The sequence below is a fragment of the Lycorma delicatula genome, chromosome 1, assembly GCF_047948215.1.
Source record: "Lycorma delicatula isolate Av1 chromosome 1, ASM4794821v1, whole genome shotgun sequence".
NCBI lineage: Eukaryota > Metazoa > Arthropoda > Insecta > Hemiptera > Fulgoridae > Lycorma > Lycorma delicatula.
The window spans coordinates 327,012,327-327,025,978 of record NC_134455.1 but is presented as its reverse complement, the minus strand read 5'-3'; the positions used below and the strand labels follow the sequence as shown (position 1 = coordinate 327,025,978).

General features: G+C 29.6%; 1 protein-coding gene across 1 annotated transcript in view; it reads right to left on the bottom strand.

Annotated features, from left to right (window-relative positions):
- Positions 1–13,652, bottom strand: part of LOC142334231 (diacylglycerol kinase theta) — a 159,376-nt gene that overhangs the window by 87,837 nt on the left and 57,887 nt on the right. Inside the window, exons 4-5 of the mRNA XM_075382083.1 lie at positions 8,083–8,303; positions 6,652–6,808 (exon numbers count right to left, since the gene is read on the bottom strand). Of these exons, the coding sequence (XP_075238198.1) occupies positions 6,652–6,808; positions 8,083–8,303 (378 nt within the window). The remainder of the gene's footprint in view (positions 1–6,651; positions 6,809–8,082; positions 8,304–13,652) is intronic.

Genomic DNA, 13,652 nt, shown 5'->3' with positions numbered 1-13,652 from the left:
TACTGCACTGCTGATCATAACTCAATGCAATAGTTATTAGTATTTGAATTGTTCTAGTGTTCACCTGCATTACAATGAATTACACGTGCATTACTATTAATTTATTTTGTAACTTATGTTTAATAATTATTATTGTAAAATTATATGTTCTTTGCACAATTGTAATTGTTACTATTAATGTAAAATTATATTATTTATTTTCTTGTATAATTGTGAGATTATAGATCAAAAACTGTTGTTACTTATATTTTATTATAATATTAAGAAAAAAAATCATTATTGATTTTTTGGCAGGCAATATGTTCAACTTCATATGTTATTTATTTATATTAATGATGTATTTTGGTACAGTCTTGTTTTCTTCTTTTTTACAGCTGTACATTTAGTTAGCCTAAGTACAGCTGATGTTAGTATATGCATTAATTTAATAGTATTGTATTTCATAACTACCCATGTTCATCTCATATCATTAATTAAAAACACAACACAACAATGTAAAAATATATAAAATATAATTAAATATCTAAAAAGCTAAACAATGATTGTTTAAATCATTTGAACAAGTGAATCAAAGCATTTTATTTAATTTAAAGTACTTAGAATAGTTGGCATGACTGTGAATGCTATTAGACTGACACATTTGCACTCCGAACGACATGCACTCCTAGTGCCAGCAAAAGAATGTATATGATTCATCCTGTTGAGACAAGTAAATTAATATTCAGTCTGGGCCATCTCTTGAAACAGAAGATTCAGTGGTGTTCTCCCCAAAAAGATTGATCATATCCATAAAGTGAAGCAAACTTTTTTTTTTCAGATTTTTCAGTACTTTGTTAACTGAGCTTGCCTTTCTCTACAGCTTTGGAGTTTTATGACTAATTCATCACAGCCTTGGACCAAAATACAGTGACCAATATGAAACCATCAACTTCTACAGCTCAAGTAAAATGTACTGTTGCAATCCGTTTGAAAGTCAAGTCATAATTCCTGTATAAAAAACCTGAGTAACAACTTGATGCAAAATTAACTTTTTTTAAACAAGGTTACAAAATTTGTGATACTTGCTGCAAACAAATAGAAGTATCTGCTACAAAATAATGCTGAGGAATTTACTTCTGATGAAGAATGTCAACAATTAGATCCTTTGTGTTATCCAGAAAAAGATGGTTGTAAATACTCTGAACAAAAGTTTGATTGTTTTAAATGAATCACCTATTAAGAAAAAACGACTGTGAGAAAATACTATATGAAGGATAAATTTATTTAATACTTCAGATAAGAGCATGAAGATGCAAATATTGACAACGGTCCCTAAAAGCTGGCCTTTAAAGACAAAAGATGAATTTGGAGTATCAGACTATACTGCAAGGAAAGCTGAGTCTGATTAAAGAAAAAGGTGTCACATCATGTCCTGATCCTAAACCTGGTAGAACTTTAGATTTTGAAACAGCAGAAAAAGTAACTGATCTGTATAAGAGTGAGGAAATAAATCGAATGATTCCCAGAAGAGATTTTATTTTTCGTAAGATAAATGGTAGACGAGAGCATGTTCAGAAAAAATTTGTGTGTAATCTCAGTGAAGCTTTTGCACTGTTTAAACAGAGATATCAATTGCTGAAAATAGGATTTGCAAAGTTCTGTGAATTCAGGCCTAAGTACTGTGTTCTTGCAGGTGCAAGTGGAACCGTCAGTGTTTGTGTATGTACAACACACCAAAATGCAAAAATTATGATTATGCATTGTAAAATGAAAGAACTGATAGAAGGTAATAGACCAATTAAATCTTACAAAAATATGACGTATGTAGTGTGTGCTAATCCAACTGAAGCTTGCTACTTTGGAAATTGCAAAAATTGTCCTGGGTTTGAACAAGTAAATGGAAGGATTGAGGAAGCTTTTGAGCTCAACTGCATTAAAAAATCACCTATAAACAGTGGATACAGATTGAAAAAAGAGCATCTCTTGTGGATGAGAGCATTCTCCAGGATGCAGCCCAAGGTTTCCACTGGAACAATGCACAGGCAACAGCTCACCCCTTCATAATCTTATTTCCATGATCCAACAACAAAAACATTGATGCATACATCTCTTGTCATAATTTCTGACTGTCTCACACATGACACAATAGCAGTGTACCTTTTTCAGAAATATTTAATTGGTTTTATGTAGTCTCATTTTACCACAAAACCAAGCCTGATCTATTACTACAGTGATGGTGCTGCCTCTCAGTACAAAAAAGACTCAATTTTCTCAACCTCTATTATCATGAATCAGACTTTGGGATCAAAGCAAAGTGGCATTTTTTTTGCCACATCTCATGGCAAAAGTGAATGTAATTGTGTGAGGGAGACTGTTAAAAGATATGCAGTTAGAGCAAGTCTTCAAATGGCCTACAATGACCAGATCATGATTCTACAACAGTTATATGACTGGGCAAATGGACACTTGATAAATTTTGAGTTGATAAATTTCCATTACAGTAAAATTTAACAGCATAAAGAAGAGTAAGGTAACCACAGCAAGAATTATACTCAGAAGCTCCACTATTTTGTTCCAATGAACAAAAATCAGGTGTAAGTAAGGGTAACAACTCAACAGCAGCAAGCAGAACAAATATTGAGGATGATCTAAAAAACAGAAATGACTGGGTTCTTGATCTCTGCAGATATGATTGACACTAATGGTTGGGGTGTGTTCTAGAATCAAATGAAAAAAAATCAGTGAAGATGAAGGCTTTACATCCCACATGGACCTTCACCTTCACCTTCACCTTCCTTCCACTACCCAGACTTTGAGGATGTTCTTAATGTACATAGGTTTTTTGATGTTATTTCAAAAGTAGATGCCAGGATAAATTCAACAGGAAGAGTTTGTAACCTCTCAAAGCAAGAAGTGGATAATGCTAACTAGAAGTTGTAAAAGAAGTGTACATGCAATTCTACTGTAAATATCTTTGAAAGCTATATGAATTGCAGTTAAGTGTTGAATATGTACAAGTTCATTATTTTATTTCACAATGATCTCATTGCAATCCCATAATAAAATGTTTACCACATGTACAACACATTACGAAGCAAAAAAATTTTTTTTTCAATTTAAAAAATATACTTCTGAATACATTCAAGGTCAAATAAAATGTTTGGGTAGCTTGAACTATTAATGCCACAAACTCTTGCCACATGATATATCACATGAAAGCCCATTCTAAGAGCTTTAAAATGATACCAAATTGAGCTCATAGGAGCTAAGAAAATAATTTTTTGTAATTACCTGAACCTTGCTTTTTATATATTTTTTTCTCTTTATTATGGGGTCCTACACAAAAAAAAGTGAGTGACTGAAAAATCACTTCATAGATATGATCAATCCTGTGAAAGTTGTTGAAATTGGTGATTGCCAAATTGTGAGGCTAGTTGATCTGATATGGAATAACCCATTTATACAAAACTTTTATTCAAAAATACATATAATAAGGTATATAAAAATTTACATTTGTAAAATTTGCTAATCATATGGTCTTCATGCACACACCAAATTTAATTATCTGCATTATTTTGTAACCTGCATTTTTTTTGCATCTTTTTAGCAACATGACAATCAGTTTAATCTAATAACCATCAGAAAAATTATGAAATATGAAATTCCATATTATATTTTTAAATTTCATGTAATATAAATTTTTAAAAAGGTCTCCCAAAAGTGGTTTGTCTTGTCTAAAGAAACTCTTTTAAAAAGGTGAAAAAATGGAAAACCAACATTTTTTATGTACTTATCCTTTAAAACTGTTATACGACTGACTATTATTGAATATTTGATAAGTCCAAGCATATCTGCTACTTAAACTATATCAGTTTATATTTAATATCTCTACACATACATAAATGCTCTTGCATATCTGTTCTATTTTCTTCTCTTTAAATAAATATTTTTCTATCATTATGTTCAAGAAGTGCATTTATCTTGTAGAAAATAAATAGTTCCATAGTTTGAAGTAAATAACAAAAATCTAAAATTTTAATTTACTCACTTTACTTTTCAGGCTTATATTAACAGAAATATATTATATCTTCTGTAAAACCCACACTGAACCCTCAGATTCTTGTACTTCTTGATATCTGGGGGTCTTCTGAATCCAAATATATTAAATCTTGGTTCAAAATTTTGTAGATACAGATTTGAGAATAAAAGTTGTAATGTATTCTTAGGAACTTCATTTAGCAGATTACTAAAATTTTCTGTAGTACCTTGTGTATTCAGAAGATTGATTCTTAAACATTTTTAAAATTACCAAATTCAAAGCAGGGAGGCACTGAAGAAGGGTGATATTTTAAAGATATAAAGAGCTGATAAGGAGTTATCCGGGTGGGAAAACATTTCAACACTTATCAGTGAAGATAAATTTTTCAATTCTTTTAAAAGTGATTGAATATATTTATTACAGCCCAAGATATTATTATTGGAGGTGAGGTTTTGTAATGTGAAAGACAGTTATGACAGTGAAAGGTTTTTTAAGATAGTATTCCTTAACAGAATTGAATCTGTGAACATTTTCATGAACTTAATTGGTTTTAATAAGTGGATCAAGATTTAAATTTTTTTTTAGATAAAAATTAAAAAATAATTAACAGTGTAAGAGTAAAAATAATCTTTACTTATTTATTTCTGGGAAGGAATTTAATTGTAAGCTCTTGTAGACATGTAGAAAAAAAAGCATTGTAACAACTCTCCCAGTTTCTTAAAATGTACCATGGAAAATATTAATATAAACTTAGCATCATACAAATTAAAAAGGAATATTGAATTAATAAAATATATTAACAATAAAAACAAGTTCTAAGAAATATACATTGGTTAACAAAATGTATTATAACTTAGGACATAAAGATATTTCAATATTAAGCTTTCTAAAAATTAGTTTTCAAGAGCAACATTGTTCTAAAACTAATAATACTGGTAAATTTTTTCAAAATATGAAAATGTTCTGAATTTTGTCAACGTAAGCGAATTCAACCTTATTATGAAGATTCTATAATAATCTAAAAATAGATTAATTCACAGGCTAATTTCACTATATATAGAACTGATTTTCTAATTTAGTTATGTATTAAACAAATCAATAACTTTCACTTCAAGAAGTCAAACTTCCAAACCAGAGATTAAAACCCAGAAAACTCTGCACAATATTTCACAGCCAATGACTGCTTACTCAAACTAGTTTTTTTTGTTTTTTCTTTTTTAATATTTAATGTTTTTTGCTACTTAATATTTATAATTTATCTCCAAAGAGTACCAGTTCTACATAAATGGGAAATATCTAAGTGGACCGAAGCTATAAAGCTGTAATTGGAAAGTTGATTACTAATTAATGCCTGTTATCTATATTAAATATTGCACCAAAGCATCTATTAGGATCTTGTATATTAGATTTTATTTGTATTCACCACTGGGTTTCGGAAGCTCAGTTTCAGTTTGGTTTCCCCTAAGATTGATCTAATGTAACCAATCATTTATGGATATAACAAGCATCCTAGAAAAAGGAGGGTAGATACCATTTAAACTTAATTTCTTCATAATACTTGATATGAAAGTCTACATAATTGTAAATTCAGTTATACAATAATGTTTTTACATACACCTGTTTTAATTTTTAAATTACTCTACTAGTAACAGGCACAATTCCTCCTGTTTAAAAACACAAAATCTAAGTACTTTAAAAGTTATTCTGATTTCCCAGTTCCAATCTTGATCCCTTTTTAATTTTGTTTCTTAAAAAAGTATTTATCTACTTTTTGAAATGCATAAAATATGTAAAGTTTTTGCAATTCAATTTATTTAGGACTTTTAAAACACTTCAGAGGGATCTTATGCTGTTGTGCAATTTGTGTAATTTTAATCATTTAAACTTAATGTGATATTGCATATTTCTGTTTTATATGAGAATGAGCAAACCTTATTCCTGCATTCCTGCAGGAGTGAATTATTGATTTGATTCACTTTACTTAAGACATTATCTTCAAAGATTTGGAAATTTTGTTTTAACTCTCCCACCAATCTTGAAGTGCACACAAACAACTGGGGGTAAAAATCATGATTTTTTTTTAATCTCGTGTTTTTTTTTTAATATGAAAGTACTGATAAATTCATGTAGGTTATTAGACTGTACTGTTCTAAAACATCCATCAGCAGTTAGGAATCGCCATCAATACATCAGTCTTAAACTTGAAAGAATCTAATAGAAGTTCTAATCCAGAGCTTAGTTCAAACAACTTGGTTATTTTGTCTGTATAATTTTGTAACGGCAGATAAATGTGTTCAAAACCCACACAGGTGGTTTTTGATCAATGAAGTTGACTGTTAACCGTTAACTATTTAGTTAAGCAATTTTTGACTATAGAAAAGGAACACAATAGGTAATGTGCAAGTATTATATTTTAAGATTCAATTAAAAACAAAACGCATAAATAAATATTTCATCACCATAATGTAAGAAAAAATTCTACAAAGTAGGAATACGCCACAACACAGAGCATTCATAAAGAAAAACTATCAAATAAGACTACTTTATCCTAGAAATACTCACCGTATAAAATACAACAAAAACAAATTTTCAAAGAATTACTTAAAAGCTTCTGATATTTACAAATTACTTACGAGACATAGTTTCTTTTCGACGGACTTGTACTCCAATTATGGCTTCCATTGGCACTTCTGTCCTTGGAATGCTGACTGCATGAGGAGGAAGGTAGATTGGTTCTAGCACCCCAAAATTGCATTCATTTGGAATTTGTTTCCGACATCCTGCATGCGACTAAACAAAAAAAACTTTCATATTAGTAATAACCATTTTAAATATTGGTATTGTGTTCATTCCTAACAAACAAAATACTGATTATTGATTATAAAATTTAATACCCAAACCAACAGTTCCCAGAAACTGGAAATTAGAATCTAAGCAGGATGTTTTATAAGGTATATAGGTAGTAAAAGAGGGTTTCTAAAATTTCTCACCTTATAAACTCATAAACTCACCTCACAAAATGTGAGTTTCTAAAACTGAAAAATGTTTCATAGCAACTTAATTTTTTCCCAACATGGTTAAATTTTTCAACAATGAATAGTAAACTTCTAATTGCAGGTTGAAATAGAAGTATAAAAATTATGGACCTGAATGAGAAGGATAAAGTAATGAATTAAAGTCTAAAATATTTAAAATAATACATCAGCTTGATGTTTCAAATAGTGATTTTTCTTCTTCCAAATTGTAATTTACTCATTGTCTTTCTTAAAGAAAGACAATGCGTAAATTTCTATACTATTCAAAATAATGATTACTATTATATTTGTTGATGTTAACATTTGTTTCCTAACTCAGTGAGAACAGATTTTTTTTTTATTAAACTAATGTAACTACATTTTTTCAAAATAGTAAATAACTAAGTGAATCCAAAAATAATCTTGTAAGTTGTAATTGGAAGCCAACATCCAATGGCTATATTTTCAAGCAATATCCATTGTTTTTTCTATTATTTTTTTTTTTAAATTAACACGATCTGAATTTGAACTGATTCTCTATATCAACAATGCCAATAATAATAATAGATTTTATGAAATGATGGATGAATTTTATAAAACGCTATTAATTTTTAAAATACTGGCAGTTTAAACTGCCAGCAGTTTAACATATGAGGTCAGCAAAAACAGTTATGTTAGCAAATGAACATTAAAGACAATAAAAAAAGAAATCAGCATATCGGACAGTAGGAAAACTACTGTCAACAGCTGTTACAGCTAGCCAGCACATTTAATAGTTATAGCTAGCAAAACATGTACACATAAACAATATAATCTTTACCAGTTTTGTTTCAACAAACAGAAAGAAAAAAATGATGAAAAAAATATCAAAATCACTGGTGCTGTCATATTATGATTAATGAAAGTTTGTTTTAAACCGGCTCATTAATCGGTTACACAGAAATTTTCTACAGTGTTATTTTACAGAACTTCAAAAATCATTTCAATAAATTTTTAATTAACACAGCTTTTGTTCAAAAATTATAAATATTGATCAATTACTATGCTCACCGTGATGCCACACCATTCACATCGATATCCAGCCAGACATTCAGCAGACCAACATGTTTTCTTACAAACAGCACACTTTGAATTAGATGGGAGATTCCCTTCACGCCAATGGTGCTCATGATGAACTAGAGAAAGCTCTTTGCCAGGAATGTATGTAGCATTCTCTTTACAATCTGCAACTGCAAAGTCTTGGCAGTCTCCGTGTACAAAATATTCACAAACTGAAAAGAAAAAAACAAATGTAAATAAGTGATTAAAGATAAAATTTTATAAATTTAGACACCAAAATCAACAAAAAAACAGAACTCCCATAACTATTGTCACCGTTAAAGCCATTCACCTTTTCTGAGGGCAAGAGTAATCCTTGAAGTGTAACAGTATAATATCACAATCTAAATTCATCAGTCAATATTATCTCCAGAAATAATCACATATCAAATAAACCATCTCACTGCACTAATTAAAATTTGATAGTAAAAAGGAAATGCACAATCATCAATACTTTTTGATTAATATTAAAAAAAAAATGTTCATTTTGGAAAATCATAGCTACATACACAATAAAAATTGTGTATTTCTTATAAGGAATACACTACAATTAAAATGGTTAAAAAAAGATTACTCAAAAATGTAATGAATAATAATGAGTGCACTGTTTCAACTGTACTATAACTGGGTTGGTCTATATAGAAAACAGTGATGTCTGGCCACTCATTTGCTTGGCCAGTATTGACCGGAACAACAACTGAAAAACAGCAGTGATTTTATGCTGTTCAGACACAAATTTGAATGTTGTCTGGCTTCTATGACCAGCTCTGCAGCAGTCAGTTTAAAAAAATGGAATGACTACTTACAGGATAGGAATTTATTTTACAAAGGTAATTAACTTCAATGTTCTGACAAGCATATTTCCTTAAGTAGCATTCCACAACTTAAGATTAAGTAGTTGTGGTACCAGATGGGTGATTGATGCTAATTTATAAGGAACCAAAAAAAGTGCTGTCTGGCGAATTGTGGTTGTGCAATGCTTTGCGACACGGAACAGAAGCAGATTGTACATCTGCTTCTTCACATTTTATTTGTTATCTGTATGTTATATTAAAGCAATTGATAACTGAAGCTTCATGCAGAGCAAAGAGCAGTATAGCAGAACATACTACTTTGATTAACATCCACTCTTTTGTCATAGCAGTGACAAAATAGCAGCGATAATTTAATGTTATCATTAATTGAAAAAATAATTACAGTATTGAAATATGACCTTTATTCTTATATCCAGTAAATTTGAACTTAAGAGTAGTACTATAGAATAAGGTATTTAGTGCTATCAAATTATTTTACTATTTTTTACGTTTTTATGTTATTACTAATTTTAACTGTGTGACATAAATAAAAATCTATGTACCCAGCGGAAAATCTGTTCCCAAATAAATGTTCATGTCTGACAATACCTTGTACAATGAGGTACAACTGTAGTTAGTTAATATTTCATTTATATGATAAAAGTTCAATTCCTTCATAAAAATTTTAAGATAGATTTACACTCAGTTCATGAATATCTATGTAGAAATAAATCAATAAGTTTTATTGAATATTAGAATAGATATTATAAACGAAAATAACAATAAAGTAATAAAATGAAACATTACCCGTAAATTTTCAGTAATTACTGCTGGTAAATATTAGCCTGGAAATTAATATGACACTGATTTACATGGTAAAAAAGCACAACAGGTTCTGCGTGTCTTAGGGAAAGATTTTTAGGATGTAGATGTTTAAACACATATTAAAAAAGCTTTAACCTTAAAAAAATAAAAATTTCATGATCATAATACAAGAAATTTAAAGATAATCATCAAATAAAACAATATATTTCTAAAGATCCCATTTACATACAAAGGCTAAATTAATTTAACAATTTTTAAAGAGAGAAAAATTTTTCTAAATGAAAATCATTTTATAAGGAAAACCATTGAAAAAATATTTTTATATAATAAAACGTTCTATTCAATTGATGAATTTCTTTCCTCCTAAAACTTAGTTAGGTGTTATATTAAGGTATCATACTCGATGGTAAAAATTGAAGTTTATCTATAATAAAACTGACTACCTATTTTATAACATCTATTTATAATTATCTATTGTAATAAGATTGGTATAACAGACCTGAGTAACAGATTCATGTCAGTTAAGAAGAAAGTAATAGAAAATAAGATAATGGGAGGAATCCAGAAAGGCTAAAAGAAACCCTTTTAGTACAGGTAACAGGTCTGTTTAACTATCGTGCTTTGTATTACTGCCTACTGACACACCTTAACAGATGTTGTTTCGTGAGAAGAGTTACCGGACAAGGGAAGGAATTCATGAGAATGAAAGAGCTCAGTCGATTGTTCTCATGCTCAACTGGGGTCTGGTCCTGCAGGTAGAGAAGACAGGAGTACAAATACTCTGGGGAAGACCAGTAGAAAATACTGACAAACATAATTTTTGTTTTCTAACATGCAATACATGATTTTATTTGTTTTTTGATGCTGAAAACGAATATAAACTCACAATCTTTCTATCACCCAACATTTTTGTAAATTTTTTAATTTTAATTAAAGGATTTTTTTCATTTTTCAACGTATAGTTAGCATTTTAAGCTCCTATATTGTATTTTGTTAGCTCAATTTTTATTGTTTAACTGTGCAAACATAATTTGTAAGCTATAAATAAAAATACTAGACAATGAATTAAATCATATCATAGTCACATATTATGACATCATATCTAATACTGAAGAATGAGGCTTCATGGACAAGATTAATCACGTTTGTTCAAAACATGTAGCTGAAAACACAACTGTGTTGTTTGTATTAAGCACTGGATTTAGGAATGAATTGATTTTCTTCAGGCTTCTTGCTGTCTTAAGTTTAGCAGTGCAGTGTCATAATGCATCGAAATTGTGTAAATGATGTGGATGCCTTTTGTTATGTATGTGGTGAGTTTACCATAAAATCAAATAAAGAAACATTACACCTTTAATTAAAAAAGCATATCATTTGTACTTTCAGGGTAAAATTGGTGATCAGGATAAGACGTGGGCTCCTCATATAGTATGCAATAATTGTTCTATATATTAAACAGGATGGCTGAAAGGTACACGGAAGGCTTTGCCATTTGGTGTACTTGTGGTTTGGTGTGAACCAAAGAATCATGTAACTGATTGTTACTTTTGTTTAACAAATGTGTCTGGAATTTCTAAAAAATCTAAACATACTGTAAAAATTCCTTCATTACAATCTGCAGTCAGGGCTGTACCTCACAGTTAAATTATTCCATTTCCTGAGCCACCTCTGAATGTACGTTTTGAAAGCAGCAATGAAGAATCAGGCAATACTGAAGAAGACAACAATGATTTTGATTTTGAATTATCTTCCAATAAACCATATCTTATATCACAAGGTAAATTAAATGACTTGGTTAGGGATTAAATTTATCAAAAAATCAAGGTGAACTGTTAGGATCAAGACTGCAAGGTTGGAATTTACTTAAAAAAAATAAAAACATTTTGGGCTTTTGAAGTCGACAAAGAGAACTTTCTAAGTACTTTATTGATGAAAATAATCTGGTTCATTGCACAAATATTGATGAGCTTATGTTGCACTTAAGACAAGTTCATAAACCTGAGGACTGGCGCCTTTTCATAGATTCATCCAAGTATAGTTTAAAAGTGGTTCTACTGCACAATGGTAACAAATATCCTTCGATGCCAATCACTTATGGTATTAATTTGAAAGAGACACACGATGTGATGAAAGACATTCTTGAAAAAATAAATTATAAAAAACATAGCTGGAATATATGTGGTGATTTGGAACTTATAGCTATTTTGTTAGGCATGCAGTTAGGCTATACTAAGTACATATGTTTTCTTTGCAAATGGGACAACCGAGCTAGGGATAGATATTATGTTACCAAAGAGTGAAAGAAACGAGACAACTTAACTCCAAATGGGAAAAATATTATTCATGAGCCCTTAGTTGAGCCCAAAAAAATATTTTTACCCCCTCTCCATATCAAGCTAGCACTAATAAAAAATTTTGTAAAAGCAATGAAGAAGAATAGTCCCAGATTTTTGTACATCAGGCAGGAATTTCTGAATGTAAGTGAAGGAAAAATTGAAGAAGGAATACTTGTTGGTCCTCAAATAAGAGTTAGTAGTCAAAGATGATGTATTTAACTCATAGTTAAATAATTTAGAAAGTGCAGCTTGGGGTTCATTTAAAAATGTTTGCAAAAAATTTCTCGGTAAACAAAAATCCAACAATTACCACAATATTGTTAATCAACTTCTTACTTCATACAGAGCTATGGGACGAAATATCTCTTTGAAAATACATTTCCTCCACTCACATCTGGATTTTTTCCTGGACAACCTCAAAAACGTAAGTGACGAACACGGTGAACGTTTCCACCAAGACATTTCGGTGATGGAAAGCTACTAAAAAGGGAAATGGAATACTAACATGCTAGCTGATCACTGTTGGACATTAATTTCCAAAGTGCCTGAGGCTATTTATAAAAGAAAAGCATCAGCGAAATCATTCTAACGTATGCAAAATTATAAATTTTACAGATCTTAAATATATTTTCCCTTAATTTTTTTTGAAGCGTAATTTATTTAAAACTAAGGGTGGTAATTTATTTAAAAAAGTGAGATGTTATGATGTCAGTCTGCGAGATGTGAGTCTGCAAAAGGGTGCTACAATAGAGGAGTTATTATGCGAGTTTGAAGTGAGAGTATTCTGTGAGGAGATCAGTGAAGGACAAATTTCTGATGTGCAGGTATGTCACGAGTAATTTCAGTGCACAAAAACAAGAAATGGTGAGTTTGGTGAGTTACTCTTAGACTATAAGTAAGATAATGTACAAAATTTTATTCATAAATTGTTAGGGTAGTTTTATTTGTGAACAGCAAAAGTATTTATAGTGAAAGAACTTTATCCCTGTCTAATCTATTGTACTATTGTTGTTAATACAAAGACTAGTAGTTAAAAATGTTAAGACTAGCGGTCATGAGACTGAATTCTGCTTTTCAATATTTAACTACCGGTGAATAAATCCTAACGATTACTTTAAATTCTGTTGTAAGTAATCACTGTGTGTTATTATTATTGTGGTTGTGATTAATAATTGTTTATTATAATAATTTATATTATTATAATAGTTTGCTGTTGTCGTTATTGATATTATTCTGATTATTATTGTGAGTTGTTTATTATTGTCGTTTATTATTATTATTATTACTATTATTATTATTATTATCATTATTACTATTATCATCATTATAATTATTGATTTATCTTATTTTATTTAAACTAATAAATTGTAATTATATAAACATTTTCAATTGTCATTCTCTCAATATCCTGATCAAGACACGAACAAGCGACACCATTTTATATAACTACATAAGAATTTTAAGTTTTTATGGTTTTTTACTACGTTTCTTTTAAATTTATTTTGAAAAAAATGAACTGGATTTTATTAACACTGATTTTTTTAGGTAATGAGAATTTTCTTTGCCT